The 13900-nt window shown below is 43.8% G+C and overlaps 1 protein-coding gene across 1 annotated transcript in view; it reads right to left on the reverse strand.

Annotated features, from left to right (window-relative positions):
- The window catches only part of FRMPD1 (FERM and PDZ domain containing 1), a 70325-nt gene that overhangs the window by 20066 nt on the left and 36359 nt on the right, over positions 1-13900 (reverse strand). Inside the window, exons 3-8 of the mRNA XM_066616018.1 lie at positions 12713-12796; positions 10529-10618; positions 6851-7008; positions 5251-5353; positions 4710-4755; positions 1127-1234 (exon numbers count right to left, since the gene is read on the reverse strand). Coding sequence (XP_066472115.1) covers positions 1127-1234; positions 4710-4755; positions 5251-5353; positions 6851-7008; positions 10529-10614 — 501 coding nt within the window. The 5' untranslated portion in view covers positions 10615-10618; positions 12713-12796. The remainder of the gene's footprint in view (positions 1-1126; positions 1235-4709; positions 4756-5250; positions 5354-6850; positions 7009-10528; positions 10619-12712; positions 12797-13900) is intronic.

Genomic DNA, 13900 nt, shown 5'->3' on the forward strand with positions numbered 1-13900 from the left:
TCTTATTTCCACTGTACGGAAAGCACTTCTGGATTTTTTCCAATGAAAACTTGATTTAGTTACAGTGCCCTATTAGAACAATTGGGGTGTGCTTTTACAAACAGTTTGCTATGACAATTCTGAGAGTGTACTAGGGTTATGTGGACATTTCCTTTTCCTATACAAGTACAGCACCCATGGAAGGATCCCCACAGGACAAAGCAAAACTCCCTTTCACCATCCCTAGGTGCATATGCATGAAATTCACATTTCCTGATAGCTGGAAGAGGAGAAGGGAGTTGTGCATATACCTCCGATTCCACGTATAGGTCCATGCCTATAAATCAAGAAGGGAAGCGGGGAGGGAAACAGGCTCCTACAGGAATAAGTCCTATAGAATATATCTGTGAATGCTGCAATGCTAATAGAATTGGATCCCTTTCTTGATTCTAAAACGTGTAACTTGCTTTACTTCAACTGAACTCAAGGCAGCTTACACATGTGGAAATACAATGAAAAAGACTCCACAATTCCATTTTCTACTAGGGGGAACATACTGAGATCAGAATGCTAAATAGTTAATTGCTTGACTTAAATACTGTTTCACAGTAGTAAAGAAAAAAATTAAGCGTCCTTTCAACAAAAGACATGCGCGAAGTGGTTTACAAAGCAAAAGGAAGAAGGTAATCATTTCCTGTTCCAAAGAGTCTCACAGTCTAAAAAGAAACACAAGGAAGACAAAAACAGCCAGTGGGAGAGATGCTAGACTTGGATGAACAGGGGTACACGCTTTCTCCCCGCACAATTTAAGGTAACTGTCACTTTATAACAAACCTCTTTGCCTAGTAGAGATGATCAACTCACATGTATCTCAAAAAGATACTCATAATGACGTTTTGGCAATACACAAATGAATAGTGAATTGTAATTAATCAATTTCATTCAATACATTGAAAGGCAGGTAATTAAACAACTAAGTTTTTTGACTGTTAGCCCTCTTCATCACTGCTTCCATCCAGTAAACCTAGTGCATAAACGTTGCTTACTCTAAGCCCTTAGAAATTAAACAAATTTTAAAGAAAACTTGGAATTGAATCATTCTTCCACAACCTGTTTCATGCAGCTCGGCGACTGCATTTGCACAGACCTGAGTATGTCCATTCACAACTACTTCTTCTGCAAAACGGACTTTGACTGGATTCGTCTTTAGCTTGGCTCTTTTCTCGGCTGTAAGAAAGGATGATTTAGGGCCACCCTGGAAAATAAGAGCATTGGGTTTGCAAAGCAGGACACAACACAACAACAAACATTGCCAACAAATCTCGACCAAGGTCTCCTGACGCCTGAGACAGCAAGGCAGAAGCTGGCCCCCCTTACCCCAATGATGCGCCAGCCTCTGCCCCTCCCACTCTCCAATGCCCCAATTATCTTTCCCACTCTCCAATTCTCTCAGCGCTCTCCTCCCCTCTACATTTCCTTCTCCTCTTCTTTCTTTTCCAATCTAGAGGTTGGAAGGAGAAGGAGATGCACAAGCCACTGGACAAAGATGGGTGCCATCTATCAGTCTACTCCTGCTTCAGTTTGCCTTATGGATGGGGCAGCCCTGCTCTGCATTGTGAAGAAATTGAAGGAGGGGGGAGAGGCCAGACAGCAGCTGAACAGGGAGCGGCTGGATGTTTTGACATTCTTGTAGACAGAGGAATGGCGTTGCCAAGGCTACAAGTATATACAAGATAAGAGAAATATAAATAAAACAACAGTACACCAGTGACATTTAGTGGATTTTAAAAGACATTGCAAGAACTGGATTTGTGTTTATAATTGAAGCAAGGAAGATAATACGCTGAAGACATCTAGTGGCCTTAAAGAACACTGCGAGCGGAAGGAAGGAAGAGCGAAGATGGCGGGCAAAACAGTGAAAGTCCGAGGCTCGCCAGCGTCGGATACGGGACTTGCAAAATTAGTACAAGAGGAACTGAAAGGGAAAGACTGGAAACAGACTGTGCAAGACAACACAGAAAAACTGTTGGCAACGGTACAGCAACTAGCAAACCAATCTGTACAAACTCAAGCTAGTGTGGATGCTTTAACAACTAAACGATTAGATTATCTTAATGGACAACTGATAGAGGTGAAAATTACATCAGAAGAAAATAAACAAAAGATTGAGAGACTGGGACAAAAGATAAGAAAAGATGAAGCTAAAATATCGGAGATAGAAGAAAATCAGCACGATGCAGAGATAACGTTAATGGAAATTCAGATGGATAGTGCAGCTCGAGTGGTGAGGATACAAAATATACCAGAGGAGAAAGGAGAAGATACGTTGTGACGAATTGTCAGATTAATATCAGAATGGATTGATACACCGATGGAGGAGATATCTAAAGAACTGGACTCAGTGAGAAGAGTGAGCACTTCTTATCTGAGAAAACACGAATTGCTAAGAGAAATCCATGTGAAATTCATCAGAACCTTTTACAGAGATAAATTACTGAAGGCCTCACAGGAAAAGGAATGGATGGTGGATGATAACAAAGTTAACATTTTGAGACATGTTTCATGGAGAGTGAGGAAAAAGAGAAAAGAATATGAAAACCTGACAAAATTTTTAAGAGAAAAGCAAATACCATACAGATGGCTTTCTCTGGAAGGTATGTTTTTTCAATATCAGACACAGAGATATAATATAAATTCAACAATGAAAGCAGAAAACTTCTTGAGTACAGTGATGAAAGACGAGATAAGAAAGGAAGAAAAGGAGGAAGAGAAATTGAGAAGAAAAGAATTAGAAGAATATCGACCAGAAATGGAGTTGGATGAAAAGAAATCAGATGATTTAGAAACAACAGATGAATCGGAGAGGGAAGACCCTAGAGGAGCGAGTAAGAGGCGCTCACCAATAGCAACAAGAAAAAGATAAAAAGAGAGGAAGAACAGTAAAAAGAAACGTGATGACTAATGAATAGGGCATTGTTGGTGAATAAAAAATTATAAGTTTTTGAGGCTTCAGATGAAAAAAAAGGTGTCGCCAATTATGTAAAGAAAGATTGAGATCAAAATTAATATATGCATTATAAGATGAACTACTGGACTTTGAGATGTAAGAAGAAACAGTAAAAGAATGCATGATAAAATGGGCATAAAATATAGGCCACAATATCACAATAGATCAATGGGAACAGATCTGGAAGTATAATAAAAAACCTTACTGGAGCAACAAATTTTATATTATTTTAGATATTATAGATAAAGAAAATGATGTATACCTAGTTATTATGATTTCAATTGTAGTGAGGATCTTATATGTTAGATATTGGAAGGATTCTAAAATACTAGTGAAAAATGAATTAATAGAGAAAATAATGAATGTGACGGAAATGGACAGACTTTTAGAAGTTTTGGATTAACAATGAAAACCGACACAAATTGAGCAAGGGAAAAAACCCTTTTATGCTTGGTTGAAAATGAAGTTTTAGAAATATATGATAGGGCATTTAGATGATTGTATTACATATATTATCTTTGATATGATATGATACATGTATGATGAATGAAAAATGATATTAAGAGGTAAATTTAGAAGAGAAATTGATCAAGATATGTAATGATTTATTAGTTTTAGTAATATACGATAATGATATATGATTTCCTGCACCCTTTGTGTTTTTTGTGTAGTGAAGTGTGTTATGTTTTTGGTGTTATGTGTATTTGTTTATAGTTTTTTTTGAAAAAATTAAAAAAAAGAGATTGAAGAAGGATATGAGAAATGGGTGACAGCCCTTCTGTTTGTCTGCAGCAATGGGGGATCAGAAGGGTGCAATTTCTGAATGAAAGGCCTTAACTATTGAACCTAATAGTTTTTAACAGATTAATGCTTCATGAATTGGTCTGATCCTTGCTATCCAAAAGAAGCGGCCATCAACATCATCTTCTGGTAGTGAATTCTATATATTATGTGCCTATTAAACAAGGACTTCTTTTTGTCTGTCTTGAACCTGCATTGATAAACTTAAGTGGAATAGGAAAATACTGGGTGGGGATCTACCCTGATGCCTACTGCTTCTCCATTGCTGATTGCTTCCCAGAAGCAGAGTTCCTTCTTCTAGGTGGGCTGTCAGGACACCATCACACGCGTGTGTGTATTTTGAGCTAAGGTCCAACACTCTATGCCAGAGGTTCTCATACATTCAGCACCGGGAACCACTTCTTTAGAATGATAATCTGTCAGGACCTACCGGAAGTGATGTCATGACCGGAAGTGACGTCATCAAGAAGGAAAATTTTTAACAATCCTAGGCTGCAAACCTACCCACACTTACCCAGGAGTAAGTCCCACTGGCTATCATTGTCAAAAGATAATACATAGTAGCTTGTTAAAAGTACAAGTCTGTACAGATTCCCAAATGCAGTCACATACCATGGTAGCATCAAGTCTAATATATTAAAAATAAAATATTGAAATGAATTGAGCCACCTGAAATTGGCTCAGGACCCACCTAGTGGGTCCTGACCCACAGTTTGAGAAACACTGCTCTATGCACTACACCCCATTAGTTTCACATTGTACTTGATGATGATACAATGAACACAAACTTGTAGCACTTAACTCTTAAGATCACCCTCCTAGAACATCTAATTTGTGAGCCCATGCACACACTTATCAGGGAGCCAAACTCTTCCCCATCAAGGACCAATTCAAACCCCAGCAGTACATGAAGGCAATTTACCGAGATGCATCGGAGAACTGTAAACTGGGTAGACTCTTCCAAATCCCTGTAAGACAAAAATGACAGCTGTTTCAGGAGGGGGAAAGATACAGTTTTTTTTTTTCCTTTTTCAAGAACAGAAACTAAATACTTTCCATCAGACACACTATGAGTCATTGTCTTCTTGGAGAGCACCACTAGGAAGAACTAGCGACCACCAGAAGCCTGGATCCACCTGGGGATAACATAACCTGCTTTCACATCAGCATTCTGCATTGTCTTAATACAGGCTGGTGTCTTAAGAACCATGAAACAAGGTTTGAGACCCTGGGAGGGGGCTTTGGTAGTGTTTGTCTTGAATAGCAGCACCCTCTGTGAAACATGAGCTTTTAAAAAATGGGGAAGGCCTCCAAAACTGTTTGTGATTTGGCATGGCAGCCAGCTGTACTAAGAAAAAAGGCAAACATTTCACAGTTCAGTGCAACTCCCTTGTGGGAACCAAAGTAGCCCTTTGGATCCCAGCCACGAACTTCAACACAGTAAGCACACTTTCACACAGCACCTTAAAAGAACAGCTGCCTGTTCACCAGTAACATCTTCGACCATTTCATTGTTTATTGCAAGAATGTGGTCACCTGGCAGGAGCTTCCCATCAGCAGCGCTGCCTGCAAAATATTAGGACATTCTTAGGGACAAGTCATCTTTCCAGGTAACAAAATCACCTTAAATAGCAGTACAGCATTTCCTCACTTAATGTTGTTGATAGGTTCTTGGAAACGTCAACTTTAGCGGCATAATTCAGAGTGCCCCTTCGGCTGGCGCAAGTCCTTCGTGCTGGGTGAAGAGTGTCGTGAAAGTGCTGTAAAGCACTTTTGCACCACTCTCAGGGTAGATAGGCCAGTGCACGGATGTGTGCAAGAGTCTGGGGGGCATGGGGAGGTCAGAGAGGAGGCATAAGGGAGGCATTTCAGGGCAGGGGAGGGTGGGTGGTGTTTGTTACTGGGGGCAGGCTGCAGGAAGTGGGAGGCGGGGCCAGGATCTGCCACTTATGCTGGATCCTAGCCCCATTCCCTAGCAGCCCAGCGTAGCTCCAGGCTGCTTGGATTTGTGCCACCGACTTCGGTGGCACAGATTAGAGTAGGGTGAGGGGAAAAGTTTTTCCTTGCTTTGGTCAGAGCCTCAGCCAGCCCCAAACTCACTCTGGATATAACCCAGGCCCACCAGCCTGCCTGTTCCAGGGCAAGTTAGGATTGCATTGTAAGTGAAACAACTTATAACAAAACCAATTTCACTGATCAATAAAACTCCTTCGTGTGGTGGGTTTGCTGAGTGCTTTCCTATTGAGCTGCAAAGCATTAATGCGCCCCAGAACACCTTGCAGCTATCTACAAGGCAATCAGGAGCACGACAAGGTCAAGGAAGTGGGTCGTGGGCCTGGCATGACCTGGAGGTGACTTCTGGTAGCCCTACAATGTGCAGCCCTGGAAGATGCAGAGATCAGAAGACTGAGAACCGCTGACCAACTTTAAAATGAAACAAGGTTGAATTAAACAACTTTAGGTGGGGATTTGCTATATAATGGAGCCATGAAAGATATAAAGTATCTCTTAAGATCTAGAAGTGGATGTCAAATATATCAGAAGATCATTAGCTGTACTCATTTAATGACTCCATAGTGCTGGGGGTCAGTAACTGCCTTTTTCGCCAAGTCTCTTCGGAAAATTAAGGTACAGCAACCGAGCCTCTGCTCCTTCTTAACATAGTTTGTTGCCTAACTCCATGCCATTTGGTCCATAACACTTTTGCCTTTAGCTTGGCAACTGTGAGGTTGGGGGTGTATCTTGGGCTGCAATCCTAGGCACTAGTAACTGGGAGTCAGCCCCACTGAACACAGTGGAATTAACTTCTGAGTAAATACGCTTAGGATTGCACTATTACCTAACCAACTTTGATAGCAGGTCGCAGAAGCCTCAGTTTGAAGATAAAACTTAACATCTCACCCATACTGTCATTATACATAATGAAAACTCAACTTTTGTTGCTTTTCTATTTTCTTAAAACCATCCTGGAAACTACGTTGCAGGACAACATAAACATATTTAAAACAGAGCCCTACTACAGTTCTCAACACAGGAAGAGAGGAGAAAAAGGTTCCTTCTCACCTGCAGCAACAGCTGTGACAAGAAGGGGAGGATTTTGGGAAACTTCAAAGCCGTAATTCCCAAGTAATGCATCTTTTTGGATATCCACTGTGAGCTTTATACGAGTTATCGGTTGAGCAATAATATCAGACGGTCTATCACTCACTGAAGCTCTCCCTCTGGAAATTAAGAAAAAACATTTGAGAGGGTTAATTTAAGCTTCCAATTATCTCAACTCAGCATCTGCCCCAAAAGGTCCCTGCCAAAAGAAACCATACAGTACAAATGTGCTGTGACCCATGCTTAAGACCTCAGGTGCATGAAGTTGACAGTAAATATTTTGGACAATATTAGATGAATCAACCTAGGAAGCTCAGCTTTGCTCACTCTGCGTAACAATGGATGGACAGATCATTGCTGTTTGAAGTGACTTGGCCTTAACAGAAATTGTGGTTGGTTATGTTAATCCTCATATATTCACTGAATACAAGGAGCAGGTCAGTTCCAGCTAAGTGAGGGTAAGGATTCCCCAAGACAAATAGCTTGCCCCTCCTGCCTTCCTCCATTGCTTTAAAGCAGGGGTGCCCAAACCCCGGCCTGGGGGCCACTTGCGGCCCTCGGAGGCTCCCAATCAGGCCCTTGGGGAGCCCCCAGTCTCCAATGAGCCTCTGGCCCTCCAGAGACTTGCTGGAGCCTGCGCTGGCCCGATGCAGCTGCTCTCAGCACGAGGACAACTGTTCGACCTCTCATCTGAGCTGTGGGATGAGGGCTCCCTCCACTACTTGCTGTTTCATGTCTGTGATGCAGCAGTGGCAGTGAAGGAAAGGCTGACCTTGCTCTGTGCAAGGCCTTTTATAGACCTTGAGCTATTGCACGACCTTCATTCATCCATATAAGTTCCATCTCTAATATATTCATTTATGTAAATTCATTCAAATTTGAAATGTAAATTAATTCTTTAGTTCTCCTGCCAAAATGTTTGGACACCCCTGCTTTAAAGCATGCATCTCTCCCCTCTTCCCTAATTTATGCTTGTGTTTATGATGGAAGCATTCATAGGAAATGCACCATTAGTTTTCTTTCAGAAACCTAATATGTGGGAAACCAGCTTCTTTCTCTTAAACCCACTTGCCCCCTCCTCCACATATTGTGAGCTGTCACCACCTAGAGTTATACGCACACACTCAGCATTAATGTGAAAGGGTACTATGCATGTGTATCTGTTTGAGACAAACATGAAAACCTGGGGCAATCATCGTTCCAGATCAGGAGGAAGAACTGGATGCAATTATACTTTCATACTAATACCAAATGTGCAGATGTCAAGGGTGGGGGCAGTGGTTCTACTCCCCCTCCGCACATTCAGAATATGCATTGGGGTGTGTCTGTATGTGCAGATACCTAGGATGCCAGATTTATCAATATTCTCCAGCACAGCACCTTCATGCTCTGTCCATTCCTTATTTCACTCCGGAAGGAGTGCTGCCCTTTTCCGAACTCATGCAAGTAAGAGATTTTCTATTAGAAACCATTATACGGTGAAATTGTAGGCTCCATTTGGCAAAATGCTATTTTGTAGCCGAACACAACAATTTGCCAGCATTATCCTCTGGTTTCCAATTACATTTTTAAGCAAAAGTCTTTAAGGTGAAAATGCTCAAGATGCGCAAATGGTTTAGGAAGGAATGTGAGCGTTCGGGGGTGTTTTGGACAAACATTCTGTAAATTTTCAAATTGCATCCCCAGGGATGCAGCAGTTGCTTGGAAGCCTATCAGCAAGGAGTCTCTTCCTTGCTAAGAAAACTGATAATGGCATGTTATCCCTGAGAGGCAGCTTGTCCACTACCAGAGAGCTTCCCTGCTCATTGAGGGAAATAATGAGGATGTTCTAGTCTACCATTTGGGGCTCAGTTCGCACCAATAGCAGATGAGGTGCAAACCTTGTTTGGGCCAAACCATGTTAGACAATGGGAGCATAGAGTTCACATGTCTGAATGTTCCTCAGTATAAAATAATCCCTGCTTGTAGAAAATTAGCATGGCAATGAAAAAAAGAGTTCTAGCCTTGCCTTCTCTCCCATATGCCACTTTTCTATATGCATGGATGAGGTGTGTTGGATCATATCAGCTTTCTAAAACACTACAGTCCAAACAGAAGCTTGCCACCCCAACTCCCATTTGAGAGAAGCAGACATTGCTCTACGTGAAGCCAATGAGGTTGCAAAAAGCTGGACTGACACCCCCATTCATTTAGAGTGTACTCTAGTGGATAACCCACAATCCACTCCAACATGCAGGACTTCCATGGCAGACGTGCAAGACTTCCTCAGCAGACAAGTCCAGGAAGAAAGAATCACCTGAAATCTGCTGCCATACAAGTAGGGCTCCATCTTGTTTGCAAAAGAGTGCAAAAAACATAAAATACCTAAAGTAAAAAAAGTAAAATACCTAAAGCAGTAGCAAGTGAGCATCTGAAAGACCTATTATCTTGAGTTAGTTGTCCGTGAACTGAATGAATGGCCTGAGCTTATGACAAAAGCATGCCTGTGTTTCTTCATTTATTGTGGTTGGGGAGCTGTGCTTTTTGGTTGCAGGAGAATACTTCTCTTCATTATGCTGCTCTTACAGGTATCCAAACAAAGCAACATGTCTCCAATACTCTCACCCAAAGGAAATGAAATCCCACAGTATTGCCCCTGGAAACTCTCAGCACTTGGGGAGGTGAAGAGTATACACATTTTAAAGGCTTCCCCAAGATCAACTATGAGCACTTTGTTAGTTACACAGAATAATTTTAGGGGCAGAGCAAGTGGGTGGCAAATATGCACAGCCATGTGTAAGCCATTTACTCCTTTATCACCACATTACAGTGCTTGCCTAGCAGGGCTGTCAACTTGGACTAAAGGTATTCCTAGAGATTTATTTTCTAACCTGATGCAATGTTGGGAGAGGCTTCATTACAATCTCCAGGATTGCTTTTAGTGGATACCTGGAGACCGATGCTGATTCCTGGAAACTCCTAGGCAGTCATGGATGGCTGGCAACCAGACTGCCTTCTAATGGGGCCGGATGTGCCCATCAGTAAATGCTTTCATAGCTTATGCCACAGTTAACAAGACCCGAACCATCATTGGCCACTATAGCAGCCTGACATATTCCATCCAGCCTGCACTTGATCCAACTGCATTCCCCAATGAACTGGATGGGTTCAACAGGCATCTCTCTTTTGGACAGCAGTGTGAGTAGTTGCAACACAGCAGAGACAGAGAGACGAGAAACTAACAGCCCAATCCTACCTATGCCCCATACTGAGATGCAGTGATGCCAACGTGAAGTCTGCTACATCCTACAGGGGTGTTTTGGCCTCTGGGGTACCACTGCCACTGAGCCTGACCTCTTCCCCTGCCCAATCGGTCCTCCTCCCCACTTCCTGTTCTGCCCCCACCTCCCCCTAACCTCCTGTGCCCACTTACATTGCACTAGTTTTAGGTTTGCCTTGGATAACAGTGCCAAGGTTCAGGTCAGGTGGGAAGGCTCAGAGTCCAGATAACTGCCAAAACAGTAAGAAGTACTGCTTGCCACAGCTTCTACTCAGGCCTTAAGTAGCAAGGTTGGGCTCAAGAGAACACACACACCTATGAAACGAGGGTGTCCTACAGCTAATGAAAAATCCTGAATATCTACACATTAAAATACATACCTGGCAGAATTGTCCCGTGACCGGCGCAGCCATTTCGCTACCATCTGCTCTATCCTATGTGCTTTGCGTGTCTCCAGATCATCCATTTATCTGCAGAAGAAAGATATTACTCCTCTCATATCACAAAATCATAAGTCCCGACAACAGCTTCTTCAAGGAGGAAGACTTTTATATCTTTCAGAAAAGGGGCCCGCCAAGATACTTTCTGCTAGAGAATATGCTTTAAACCCAGCAAGAGGCCAGGGGTGGCTTGGGAGTTTATTAAGATATGCTTCAAGCATTTCTTGGGGTTGAGAAGAAAAAAAAAAGAGTATGCCCCCCCCACCCCAACTAACCTCTCAGCTGCCCGGAACTCATCCTTGCTCTGGGTGGCATACGGTGGGCCTCCAGCTGGAACTGGCTCAGCACAAAATGGCACTGAACCAGCACCAGCGCTGACCTAGGGCCAAGTGTTGCGGGCGTGCCTTACGGTGCATTTGCAATACTCAGTGCCAGGGGTAAGTTGGCACTGAGAGTTCAGGATCAGGCCCTGAGTCACTGTGTCCCAGCCCTAACTTGCCTCACCAGGTTCTTGTGCGGACAAGCCCTGAGCACTCTGGAGAATGTATCCCATTTCAAACATAAACAAGATATTTCCCCAAGCTGATGACTTCCATCCAATATCTGCCCTATTAATGAGATGTCTGAATGTTAGAGGAATATAGGATAAAAACTGGTTTTAGACGAAATTATTTTTGTTTACATAAGAACGTAAGCATCTTTTTAAATGCATCATGTTAGCAATTCCTGATTCTATTCAGATGCCACTCCAATGGCACACACAGCTACCAGTGTGATCAGTTGCATTCCTGAGGCTTTTGCCACCTGGGGCCACCTCCCACTTTGCCGCCCCCTGAACTGGAAGTAATTGTGGCGACATCATCATGTCACCGCAATTACTTCCAGAACCATGCTGGGAGTTGCAGCCACTCCCAGAGCAATTCTGGGCCACCCCCTCCTTCCTCTCCTCCTTTTTTTAAAGGAGGAGAGGAAATACAGGGCCCAGAGTGGCACGGAATCATATCTGGAGTGGCTGTGACTCCCAACAGGATGCCACTCTGGGCCGTGTATTTCCTCCTTTAAAGGAGGAAAGGAAGGAGAGGGCAGCCCAGAGCAGTGCGGAATCACACTCAGAGTGGCTGCAACTCACAGCCACTCTTGGCTCAATTGAGGCCACCTCCTCTTTATTCAGGAGGAGATTTATTTTAAGGGGAAGAAGCCAGTGGAGTTACCAGCTTCTTTCTCTTAAAAAAATAAAAATGGGTGGGGGGGGTGTGAGGCTGGTGGCACCACCTCCACAGGTATGGCGCCTGGGTCATTTGCCCATCTTGCCCCCCCCAGGTACACCACTGAGTGTGATGTTCATCATATCCTAAGTCAACTCTCACCTGTATTGAACTGATGCCAGAGAAGCAACGGGCCAAATGCCAAGCCTCTCTTGACAAAGCAACACAGGTGCAACCCTTCCCTGTGACACCCTCACCAACCATGGAAACACCAACACAGCCTGTTATGGCAGTGCATCATCACCATGATATCAGCACGCTGTCGGTGCAATGTCTGCGTGTCATTACTGCCATGTCAGCACACCATCCCTGTGTCGCTGGTTGCTGTCCAAGGAGCCAATCACTACATCCAAATAGCCCCAATACTGGTGGCTAGAGTAGTTGTCACCAGAGTGGATTGAGCAGGGGGTGGGGGCACATGCAGGGCCAATGAGTGGCCAATGATGGGGGGGCACCCCTCTGCTAGTCACAGGCACAACCATCCAACCATGGGAAGATGTCCCAAGGACACCACATATGCAACACAAGGATCCCACAGCATTCCCATCTTCTACAGGGGTTACAGCACCATCAGCAGCAAAGCGGAGAAAGCAAAGAACTGCTAGGAATCCCAGCACCCAGGGTTTAAGCCCCTTCATTCCCTTCACACAAACACACATATCCAAGAATTACCTTTACCTCCGAGCACTACTGGAAGTCACTTCTGGTCTCATCGGGAGGTCCTCTGTGAACCCCCTCCTCAAGGATCTCAGTATCCACAGGTTCGGTATCCATGGAGTGTCTGGGAATTGATCCTCCATTGATAACAAGGTCCCACCTATACATTGCAACCAGAGATTCCCTCCCCCTCTTGGCTTACCTCTGTGGTGTGTGTTGTCTTTCCCCTGATAGGGTGGTGTTCCGGTTGAGTGTTTGCGTTTGGATTTGTCCTGGGGCAGGCTGCCTGCAACAAGAATTCAAAGAAGACAGGAGTTAACCAATTATCTTTGCCATACTGGTTGTGAGGGGCAAGAAGTTGTTTATGCAAACTGCTCCCTTTACGTGCCATGTACTCTTTCACCATGGTAACCATCACCAAAGTTCCCCTTTGAGAGACACAGCCCCATGCTGTGTTTCTGATAATCTGAGCTGTACTCTCCCTGCCAGGGGCTTCACTTACTGGGGTTAGCATGCCTGACAGGCTGCCAAATGAAATCTGCACCCTTCGCTTCATCACAAGAAAGTGGGCAAGACAGGGGGTGAAAGGAAGTGGCATTTTCTACTGTTTTTTCCCTTCCCCATTGTTCCTTATTGGGTTATTCATACTTATGCCAGCATTGTTAACGGCATAGCATTTCTCTAGTGTTGGAGGCATGTCTGAAGAGGGGTTAGGATACGATGTACGTTGACTCCTCATCCCTCCCATGGAATGCCCAAATCTCCTCCCTGTTTTGGTCTCAGGGCTGGCAGAGTTGCACTGAAGTCAAAGTGACATCTGAGTTACATCAGCACAGCATTTTTCCGGTATTTTTCCAGCATTGTGCCGGTGTCTGGAATGCATCCGTCAGCTGGTGGGCTTTGACAATGGTGGGGCTGTTGCTGGGCCAACGTATGTGGAGATACACTGGTGTACTTCGAGGATAAGACTGGCCCTTAAAACTGAAACCCTATACACACTGACCTGGGAATAAGCTGCATTGGATACAATAGGACTTACTTCCAAATAGACATGTATAGGATGTGTAATCAGTATAGCAGTGATTATCAACCTTTTTCATCTGAGAAGGCACTAAAATTGTCAAGGCACACCATCAGTTTTTTTTTTTACAATTGACAAGGCAAACCGCATGGCTGGCAGAAGGCTCATATCCCCTGGCCCTATTAATAAGGACCCTCCCACAAATTCCCATGGCACACATGTGGACCATTCATGGCACACCAGTGTGCCATGGCACAGTGGTTGAAAACTGCTGTAGTATAGTGTAGGGTAGAAGTTTCCAAATGTTTTTGATTGGTGGCTCTCTTGATCTACTGGGCTTTTGGCCATGGCTCCCATTAGGGCTACAAT

Source organism: Tiliqua scincoides, chromosome 2 (genome assembly GCF_035046505.1).
Source record: "Tiliqua scincoides isolate rTilSci1 chromosome 2, rTilSci1.hap2, whole genome shotgun sequence".
NCBI classification, from domain to species: domain Eukaryota; kingdom Metazoa; phylum Chordata; class Lepidosauria; order Squamata; family Scincidae; genus Tiliqua; species Tiliqua scincoides.